The sequence below is a fragment of the Sphaeroforma arctica genome, assembly GCF_001186125.1.
Source record: "Sphaeroforma arctica JP610 unplaced genomic scaffold supercont1.963, whole genome shotgun sequence".
NCBI lineage: Eukaryota > Ichthyosporea > Ichthyophonida > Sphaeroforma > Sphaeroforma arctica.
In genome coordinates, this window is record NW_014039595.1 from 8,513 (window position 1) to 19,202 (window position 10,690).

General features: G+C 41.8%; 4 protein-coding genes across 4 annotated transcripts; 2 read left to right on the forward strand and 2 right to left on the reverse strand.

Annotated features, from left to right (window-relative positions):
- Positions 1-152: 152 nt before the first annotated feature.
- On the forward strand, positions 153-2,494 carry SARC_09460 (hypothetical protein; the record flags this gene model as incomplete). Its single annotated transcript, XM_014296519.1, has 5 exons — positions 153-326; positions 1,258-1,350; positions 1,618-1,779; positions 1,974-2,050; positions 2,353-2,494. 5 exons carry the CDS (start codon positions 153-155, stop codon positions 2,492-2,494), a joined length of 648 nt encoding a protein of 215 aa, XP_014151994.1.
- Positions 2,495-2,964: 470 nt separating this feature from the next.
- Positions 2,965-4,005, reverse strand: SARC_09461 (hypothetical protein; the record flags this gene model as incomplete). The annotated part of the gene is made up of 1 exon (XM_014296520.1): positions 2,965-4,005. One exon carries the CDS (start codon positions 4,003-4,005, stop codon positions 2,965-2,967), a length of 1,041 nt encoding a protein of 346 aa, XP_014151995.1.
- Positions 4,006-4,559: 554 nt separating this feature from the next.
- SARC_09462 (hypothetical protein) lies at positions 4,560-6,292 on the reverse strand. Its single transcript, XM_014296521.1, has one exon. The coding sequence runs from the start codon at positions 6,235-6,237 to the stop codon at positions 4,936-4,938; it is 1,302 nt and encodes a 433-aa protein (XP_014151996.1). The 5' UTR covers positions 6,238-6,292; the 3' UTR covers positions 4,560-4,935.
- A 2,649-nt stretch (positions 6,293-8,941) lies between these two features.
- SARC_09463 (hypothetical protein) lies at positions 8,942-9,618 on the forward strand (the record flags this gene model as incomplete). The annotated part of the gene is made up of 2 exons (XM_014296522.1): positions 8,942-9,048; positions 9,147-9,618. 2 exons carry the CDS (start codon positions 8,942-8,944, stop codon positions 9,616-9,618), a joined length of 579 nt encoding a protein of 192 aa, XP_014151997.1.
- Between the last annotated feature and the right edge of the window lie 1,072 nt (positions 9,619-10,690).

Here is a 10,690-nt window from a genome sequence, read left to right on the forward strand (position 1 = left end):
TATATATTCTCATACTTTCCGTCACATTATTCCGATTGTTTCCCACATCAGAATGGTCTCTTTCTTCTATGGACTCTCACTGTGTTGTGGCGCGTCTGGCGTTGGAAGTATGTGGCATCCCTTGCAAATTGCTGAGCTGTGATACTCCGTCTATGAGCCCTACCAATGCACTCCCCTTCATTAGACAAGACTATGACACTTTGTACGCTGGAGATGACATACTCCAATTTGCCGTCGACAATGTAGGTTGGATTTTAGTGTTCGTTGCGTGCGTGCTGGTGGTGCTACTGGGACCTGTGGAAATGGCTATACCTACACTGTGTCACGTCTGTAGCGTCGATGACCTCGATGTTGTTTGGCGCGTGTGCACGCTGTATATTGCTCATTTGATTTAATGATATTACTGCAGCGTATGTGTACCTACATGGATGGCGCTCTCCATATACCGTCTGGTATTCTCATGTGTCAAACTAAGCTGCAAGTAGTTTGTTTCCATGTGTCGCAATAACCTCTGCGCTCCCTTTTCAGAATGCGAGTTGTTTGATGTACACGAAGCTAATTCACATGTGTGGGCTTTTTGTGTGAGAATGTTTCTCAAGATCTGTTAATTTCGTCTCAATTTAGCTTCACAATTCCAGAATTGTATTTGACAGCAGTGTGGAGATCAGTACTCACGGCTCGATCGCCATGAAGTATTGCGCCCAGCTAGCTGTTTGTAACCATTTATGTATCAGTGCTCGATAGGAAATATCCCCGCCAGCCGGTACCAGCAGTTTTAATGTACTCGCTGATAGAGGAGCTTCTACCGCAAATCGTTCAATACTTCCGCAGTCCGCACGATATTTGCTTGTGTACGCGTGAGTGTTACTGTGCGCTTTTTAATTCTTTATCGCTTCTCCTAAGCTTTGGTTTTCTGTCTTGTGGTTGGTGATGTTGCGTGACACTTGACCCTCTCACCCAGGTGTTAGGACATCACCAACTGATCGAACTTGTCCCGAGTTATTCAGCGGGCATCACTAAATACCTGCAGTACAAATTAGTTCGCAAAAATTCCTACCTATATTAATCACGGTGTGTGCGAGGTGCGGGGCATCTCTTCCGTTCCGCTTGTGCGATGGTATTTTCTATATGTCCATCGATCAAGTATATATCTACATGAGTACGTATGCATATACCCGTATAATTATTTTGACGTGTGATGTTCGAGTATTTCGTATTGTTGAGCTCTTCATCTTTATCTGTCTGCCTCCTATTCAGGCGACTAGAGATATCGCCGTGCTCACCGAGGAGCAACAGATTGACTGCAGGGCTATCCTAGCACTTATTGAGGATAGTGTCATACCAGCAATCGTAAGTGAACATAAGTTGCTTCTATTTAACTCGAAGCGACTTATTGCCCAGTGTTTATCTTTTTTTTTCAGTTTTCTTTGACAGTTTTTATTATTACCTTCTTTGCAATTATAAAGTTGTATGTGTGGGAATCATATTTTTGCACTTGGGAACTGTTCTTGATGTTCGCAACAATCGATTATAACGGAATGCCAAGCACCACAACAGTACTACACACTCATTATGCTTTAGCTGCTCAATTGTCACTTGATAACCTGCACACACTAGTATCACATGTTGTGGTGTGATCAGGAGAACTTTTCCGAAGCAACCTTGCCCGCCTACGAGAAGGCCTACACTTGGCCACTGTCTCTTTATATTCCCCACAAGATGAGGACGCGTATGATCACCAACATACATGATGTGACTGGAGGTGCGTCAGCAGAGGAAGTATGTTTTCGATGTGCATATTCTACTCGTTGTGGAGTGACACCTGTAAGTATCACTTCTTTTTGCATATTTATTCCTGGATCTTTCAGAATCTGACTCATAGACTCGACAAAGGCTCTGGCACTTGTCGTCTCGTCTATCGTGCTGAATCACTTTTAAGTATCAATACTCCCCTGACCTATTGCTTGCAACAGATAGTAACTGCCGCAACGGATGCCTGTGGTACGATAGCGGACTATTTAGAGGACCAAAGATATCTGTTCGGTGACAAGTATGTTCATTTTTACCTGTGATGTTTTTTTCTCTCGTAGTCTATCATTTTCGTCTGTATGTACATACATTCATTCCTGCCATTACTCACGGCCAGTGTAGTCAAATAGCATAGTGGGCGCGTGCGATGTATTCTACTTCAGTGATCGATTAAACAAGTTTCAGACATTCCCACATGATTTAGCCCAGCCTGGTCGACTGTGTATACATGTACAAAAAATGATCTAGTCACATTTGTATGTCGTTCTAAGTATTCCTTTGTTTGCAAAAGCTCACCCGCCTCTTCCACCCGTACACTCTCAGGCCTCACGCACTGGATGCAGTGGTATACGGGCACCTGTCTTTCATTTTGAACTGTCCTATGCGCAACGAGGCGCTTAAACTAGGTGTTCTGTCTCGGTCAGCCCTCACGCGATATCTTCGAGCATCATTGGTCAGTAGGTGACCATCTGGCTCACTACAACGCAGAAAATGCTGATTCCTCATGTATCATGAGCGTGGCTACGCATCACATACAGCTCCTTTAAGAATGCTTCACACTGCTGTAGAAAACTAGTTACTTGGTATGGCCAGTAGGCCCTAAATACTGACAGATTTGGATCTAGTGGGTATGGAAGTGCAATATATGTCGCACAGAAAGGATCCTAGCAAGAGCATACGAATATGAACACGTACAGGATTGTTATATAAGTTTTGCAACATCAAGTCGGAGAGAGTGGATCCACATGCCTCATGTATAAATAAAATTAGATAAATTATAAATTTTATATTCCAGTGTTTCTCAGTTCATCGCGCGAGGAATCGGGCCGTTCGTTAAAACTTTGTTATTATACAAAATGAATACTAGATGGCGTGCCATGCCATGAACTCAAATTACAGTTCATTCTGTGAGGAAGAAACGTTGATTATCACAACCTACATGTTAAAAAACACGCTTAACGATGCACATATGGCGACAACTTTAAAACTACTCCAATCCTCAAACGACACCGCTGAGTTCTCTGCTGGTAGATTATGACCGATTTCCGCTTCAACACCAGTTGTGAATGTCCCATCAACGATGGAAAAAGACGTCGCCGCACTGGTCAGGCTGAAAATGTCAGTTCCAGGACGAAATGTAGGAAGGCTCGTAATAGTGGTTGTGGGTGTTCGAGACAGAGTGGTTGTGGCATCGATAGCAGAACGGGTAGGTGTACTTGTATCCATTGTATTCATCGTACTTTCTTTCAGCTCTGTATCAATTGAAGACTCTGTTTCAGGACTGCGTGTAGGAAGGCTCGTGCTAGTGATTGCAGGTGATCTAGACGAAGTGATTGTCGCGTCGACAGTCGTAGTGGTACTTGCTGTGCTTGTATCCATTGTATTGATCGTACTTTCTGCCTGTTCTGTACCAAAGGAGGACTCCGTATTAGGACCGCGTGTAGGAAGGCTCGTGCTAGTGGTTGCAGATGTTCTAGACGAAGTTATTGTCACGTCGACAGTAGAAGCGGTACTTGCTGTGCTTGTATCCATTGTATTGATCGTACTGGCTGCCTGTTCTGTACCAAAGAAGGACTCCGTATCAGGACTGCGTGTAGGAAGGCTCGTGTCAGTGGTTGCAGGTGTTCTAGACAAAGTGATTGTCGCGTCGACAGTAGAAGCGGTACTTGCTGTACTTGTATCCATTGTATTGATCGTGTTTGTGGTGGACGTCTGGAAGTCCGTCGGCGTGATTGTATGCTCAGAGGAGGATGTAAAGACGGTATTGGAAAAGGTTGACGTCTTGGAGAGTGTCGAAGTGGCCAGGTCGATACTAGCTGTAGAAACCATACTTGTTGCAATGATGGTCGAAGGTTTGGAAGGGACGATTTTGAGGAAAACAATCGGATTCATCTCTACGAAAAGCCCGGTGCAAGTGCTCCGAGGGCTGAATGAGAAATGTGGATCGGCACAGCTCGGCTCAGTAAAAACTTGCATATCAAACGATAGAGTCTCGGGATCTTCGAACAGTTTGTAGTAGCTTCCTGCCAAGTTAAGAAATGTTGTAAATTAATATATTATTCACGCACAGTTGATGCATTTTTGAATAGACAGCACATGTGTACACAGTTCAAAAAAAGAGTCTCAAAAGAAATTCTTACCGTATTTCAGTGGACGGCATTCTCCATTAGGGAAATTACTGATGTGGTAATCCTCGCAGATTTTATCTGCACATGTAACAGAACTAGAAATACATACTTGCGGAGTCGCAAACGTAAAGGGCAACACCATGCATAAGAATACAACTTTCATTTTGATAGAATTAAAGATAACTACTGGAATGAACTCTAACGCACTTTATATACCTTTTTGTACATATCCTCAGATTGTACGCTTGGCGTACATTCCTCAGGGGAACCCCGACGAGACGATATCCCTATATGATATCCTTTCGCAAAGACGGTGTTTCAAGTAATATGGGTGTTCGGTCGGAACTATGCAAATGATGAGATCATTGACACTTTTGAGTCACGCATAGCTCAGAGGTGAGATGAAAAGTGACGGTTTGACATTTATTTGATATGAATTTATGTACGGCTGCGATTTTTTTATGACTCCGAATGCGAATTCATTCGCTTCGATGGAAGTTTTCTACGACGCGTGTTGCGAAGGAAACGAAGCGCATATGCGGTACACTCATCTCATACCTAGTTCGCCTGCGAGCTGTCCTTCGTTCCTTATTTTTAATGGTATGCTTATTTAATTTAATAGTATGCATCAGGCTATATGGATTGACTTTCACATTTGCAGAGAAATGAGCAAATGTGGCTATAGGAATGAGCTTCAGTAGACCGCATTTGCCTATAATTCGCTAGCTGTCAGGGTTGGTAGTCATCTAAAAAACATCGATTTTTCTACCTCCCTCATTTAATTCCCATTTGGCGAACCTGAGCTATTTCCCAATGCCGCGTCTAAAAGAGTATTGATATCGAACCCTTCTTGAACGCCAGGTATGTCCACAGTGCTGATATTTGACCTAATTATGTCATGTAGCAGCCCTTCAACATCGATGTTTGGCATGCCATCAGCAGTGGCATTAGTATTAAACAGGTCTTCCAGATTAAGCTCCAGCCCAGGACCAAACCGGTCACCCAATCCACTAGCAAATTCTTCTCGCAAAGCCGCTACTTCCTCAGTACAATTGCTAATCAGCGCTGTATTATTCTGCAGTTCAGTACGGAAATCGGCAAAGCCTTTATCGTCCTCGCATGTAACATTTAACTCGTCACTCACGGCGCAGATAGAAAAATCAACGAATAGGTTACACTGAGACTCGATTTCGGCAAGTGTTTCATTAATGTCACCACTGAATATCGCACCCAATAGAGATTGCAAACTATCGCGAGTCCCCAACTTCATTAGCTTGTTTGTGTCATTATTGAAAGTGTCCTCAAACAAAGTGCCATTCAGGTTTGACGTGCACACATTTAAGGCCGCTCTGCATCCGTCGCTGGTAGGATTGAAAGTGTCAGTCTCTGGCAAATCTCCTAGCAGCCCTTCAAATTCAATATTCGGCATAGTATCATCGGTGCCATTGGAATCAAACAAGTCGTATAGATCAAGATCCAGCGCAGGAATCTCAAACCCTTCACCCAATCCGTCAGCAATTTCTTCTCGTAAAACCGCAATTTCCGCAGAGCAATTGTTAATCAGCGCTGTACTATTCTGTAGTTCAGCACGAAATTCGGGAAAGCCTTCGTCGTTCTCACATGCAATATTTGCTTCGTCACTCACGACACAGATTGAGACCTTGACGAGCAGATTACATTGGGACTCAATTTCGGCAAGTGTTTCATTAAGGTCACCACCGAATATCGCACCCAATAGAGATTGTAAGCCATCGCCGGGTCCCATCATCGATACCATTGGCTTTTTTGTGTCATTATTGAATATGTCCTCAAACATAGTGCTATTCAGCTGTGACGAACACATATTCAAGGCGGCCCTGCATCCATCACTGGCAGGATTGAAAGCGACCGTATCTGTATACTCCTCGACTTCATCAGTCAATCCTGATTCACTGTTGACATCACAAACAATAACTTGTGCAGCATCAAGCAAAGACTCACAACCTTCAATCTTTGAGACACATTTAATATACCCACATGTATCAGTCACATCACATTCGATCATGGCAGTTTGGCATTCCATAGTAGGCACGGCTGTCATGCATTGTATTAGTGTACCGCATATAAGAACGGACAACCTTTTCTTAAACGAACACATGCTGATTGATTGTTGATCGTGAGCGTGTTTCCACTCTTATTTATTATATTTTTTCAAGATATATCTAAAAATGTATTTTTATAAAAAAATATTTACATAAATATTTACTGAGCTGGTAAACGTGTACGAAACGTCTTATTATGACTTAGACGGCACGTCGCGAGTCGCGACCTTCTTGTCGTACTATTTTCAGACGACATTGGAGATCGCGCCACGTACATCCGAAATATTTATATTTACCCTTTTTTCCCCTGGACAGTCCAATTTTTGCGAATAAGTGGATTATATTTATCTGAACTTCACCAATAGAAATTATGTAAATATTTTGGAATGAGAAAATGATTTGCACTTTCGCAGTCTCACAGAGTCATAGGCTCCACCGCTCCACAGCCTCACATTCATTCAGAATGGGCCAGAGTAGACGACTAGACGCACTAAAAAACGTTTATATGGGCCATCCGACAACTAGACGACATGTCGCGAGCGTCATGTCGTACTATATTCAGACGACATTTCGCGACCTCATACCAGCTCAGAGTCAGCATTTTTATGTAAATGTATAAATTTTTATGCTATTTGTTGCAAGTATTTTAGAAAAAAAACCTCCCACTGACCTGCTTTAGAAGGCTATGACTGACCCGCTCCTATTTAATAATAAAAATTTACCGCCTATTCACCGCCGGCGCGCCGTCAGATCAATGATCATATTTATTTGTAAATAAATAAGTAAGAGGCTACGGTCAGTACGGTAGTACGGTCAGATATTTTTTTTTAACTCTTAAATGTGCACTAAATATGAATTTATGGGGGTTATTTTATAAATAAATTTAAAAAAAATGTTTGTTTTGGGTTTATATCTATTTTTTGTTACAAAAAGAACAAACAAAAAAACATAAAAAATCTTCTGTCTCTAAAAATAAGGTCCTGAAATAAAAGTTGACTTATATTTAAACGTTTTTATACAATTCGGGACAATTTGACCTGTATATTGTCTCCTTTTTTAAGACCAAATTAGTGCTCCTATTCAAATGTGGGCTCGATATTCGATATTAAAATGAGTTGTCAGGACAAAAATTAAGTTGGTAATTTTTAAGCCTCACAAATATAAACGGGACACTGATTTGGAGCCTAGGTACATATAAATAAGATTAATTTTCAACAGTATAGAGTCTGCGTCGACTCTCTGACTCGACTCTCTGGCTCGACTCTCTGGCTCGACTCTCTGGCTCGACTCTGGAGTCTGGAACTCTGGGACAGTCTGGGTCCGATTTAACAAATCTAGATTCTAGGCGGCTACGAACTCATGGTACAGGTACTAGAGCATACCTCTACCAATAGTTATTCAGACTAGCGCAGCTATAGGTTTGATACGATTAAAAATTATATTCGAGCTTTTCTGTTGGCTGCCATATGTCGGTGAAATAAGATGTTTCATGTGAGACTGTGAGTCATGATTCATGATACAAAGGTTGTTGACAGTTTGTCGTTTGACGTTTATGAGTTATTGATTTATTGTTTATAGTGCCGTGTACGGTGTACTCTATAGTCTGGACTCAGGAGTCTGGAGTCTGAGACTCGCTCTTAGACCCGACTCACCCCCGAGTATAAACGAGTTCAAGAGTTGTCATACAAATGTCATGTCATGGAGTAAACCACTCTATAATTACATGAGTCATAGAGAAATCAAAAATCACATATGCCGAGTGCCGACTGACCGCATTCCCTGCTTTTTATTTATGATCTGAAAGTGTGTTATTTATTTTTTCTTCCTGTGCTGATTGATGAAATTTTTTTGGGGTATTTTTTCATGTAAATATATATAAATATATACAGTATGTTGTCGAGCGGTGTATTGAAACTATGACCGACCGTGTATTTTTTTTTAAATATATACATACTGTTCTTTTTTATATAAAAAATATTAGCGCTGCAAAGCTATCTGAATGTCTTTATACGGCACTGGTGACAACAAAATTATTAACCACCTCCTACCAGTTTCCTACCAGTCTCATACTTGCTTTTTCGAGTTTAATTTGCTTAAATATAGGTGTATTAATGTAATTAGCGTGATTTTAAGCAATTGTGAGATGTGTTTGTTTTCTGCCGGTTTGTTTGTTATCTGTCGTCTGAAAGCGCTCGACTTATATGTTAGATATTGTAGCGCGGATACAACCCATTTGTTGCACTTATGTTAGGTCCTTGTCGGTCTTAAGGACTTGACATATGTTAGCAGTTAGACACATGTATATAGGCGTCCTCTGTCTTAGCTATTGCTTCGGATTCGCCCATGGGTTTACAGTTGACACTACTCGTGTCTAACATACGTCGACCTCTCCTCTGAGGCCGACAAAGAACTAATACAACAAGTGCAATAAATGGGCTAAAATCACGCTAATTACATCTTAAAAGCAAAGTAAACTCGAAAAGGTATGTAGGAGACTGGTAGGAAACTTGGCCTGAGGTGGTTAAATTTTTTTTTGTCACCAATGCCGTATAAAGACATTCCATCTGCTAAATTCTCTCGATAAATACAGCCTGGACCTGGTATAAACTGGGCCTGGCTGACAACCGACAACAGAATTGTGACATTTAACTGCATGAAGAGTGAAGACGTAGAGAGTTTTTATTATTAAAAATATCGTGAAAAATGAACAGGAGCCAAACTGCGATGGAAGAATTCGTATGCGCTGGTGCTTTAAATGAGCCTAAAATAGGTATTTGCATTTATTTGAGACCACAAACTGATACTCGTTCGTAAGATATTCGTTCGTAAATTGTAAGTAACATATATTCAAATTCAGTTTCGATCGTAATCACATCATTAAGAGTGAGCCCTCCATGACCTGATACAGGAGCCATTTAAATGCAACTCGGGCATGTGCTCATTTAAGCATCAGGAGTAGCAATATAGCTACTGATGTAGCACTGGCCAGAGAAGAGGATGAAACTGATGCCAAACTTCTAGTGTTCTCGTTGGCTACGGGGGTGGAACCACTTAGGTTTCCTGATGGCTCTCTACTCACAGCAATTGATGCGGAGGACGCCGTTGTGACCGGAGGTATAAATGATGTGGTTGAAGGTCTTGATAGAGATGTACTTTGTGCACTCGGTGGAGCAGGTCCAGAAGTTGTAGGATCGATTGCTGGCACTACATTCGTAGACTGTTCAAGATTGGTATCAAGCCATTCACTCTCAGACTCCGCAGTCGATATAGGCTCGCCAATCGACTCGGTATTGTCGGCCGATTCGATATCACTTATCTGCACCGAAGAGGCCGCGACAGCGGGGTCAGAAGATCCTTCAGTGAATGGTGCTCTGAAGTAAGAAAGCTAGTGACAATTTCTGTTACAGTATTGGTGCTGACGAAGGGCTGTGCGTTGGAGCTGCTTGCCAAGCAAACCACAAAGAAAGCTATTGCCAGTTTCATTCTTCAATGGATAGAGGGGGGTAGTCGTTGATTTTTCTACAAGTGTGAATTGTACTACAGCAACGCGATAGCTGCTGCAACTTATACAGAAATCCATATTCTGTATGACCTTATAGAAAAAGGCTGGACAGAGACGGTTCCACGAGAACATTTGTTCGTTCGATAAGTGCAGTACGAACAGAATTAATACCCAGAATAAGGCGCACACGTTGAATAATGATTAAACTATGCGACCTATGCCAGCTCACACCTAACGTGCAATATGTTGGGGTCATCACTAACCGGACGATGTCCATGACTCCATATTTAGCTCATGAGATGCCATTCCACGCCCTAAAATATCGGAAACAAAATATGCCTCAGGTCCCAGGACCCAGGATGTTTAATTTAGAAGGCTATGACCAGGGTATGTTTTTTGTTGTTGTTTTTAAAACAAAACAAATATAAACAAAAATATATATATCAACTAAAACTTGTTTTTTAAAAACAAAATACATCGACAACATAGCCTTCTGAAAATTAGACTCGAAAAAGCCCAAAAAAAATCATTTGTTCCGAAATCACATTGTGACCAAAAAAAATGAGTGAAATCAGAAAGAGAGTCGAACCGATCAGCCAGCCGGTCGAAAGTCGAAAGTCGAAAGTCGAAAACACACATTTTGTTGACGTGCGCAAAGGTTGTCTGAACAGCGTTTACACATTGTAAAGCCTCAACTTAAGTGTCATTGTGCGGAGATTGATTGTTTACCACTATGGACGCTGCAGAACAACGCCGTTTGAGGCGAGAAGCACGTCAGGCTAAAATATTGGCCAGCAAAGGATCTCGCATGCAGCAAGTTTCGGGAGGTATGGCCGATGCCGAAACCGATGGCGCACCACCTGATGGCGCACAGTTGATTGAACCAGAACAGGTATACGAATCCTCATTTTCATCTAGATCGTAATACAAACCGGATACGCGCTCATATA

Excerpts from the sequence above, each read along its gene's own strand:
- SARC_09462 (XM_014296521.1), bottom strand. The coding sequence starts at position 6,237 with ATGACAGCCGTGCCTACTATGGAATGCCAAACTGCCATGATCGAATGT.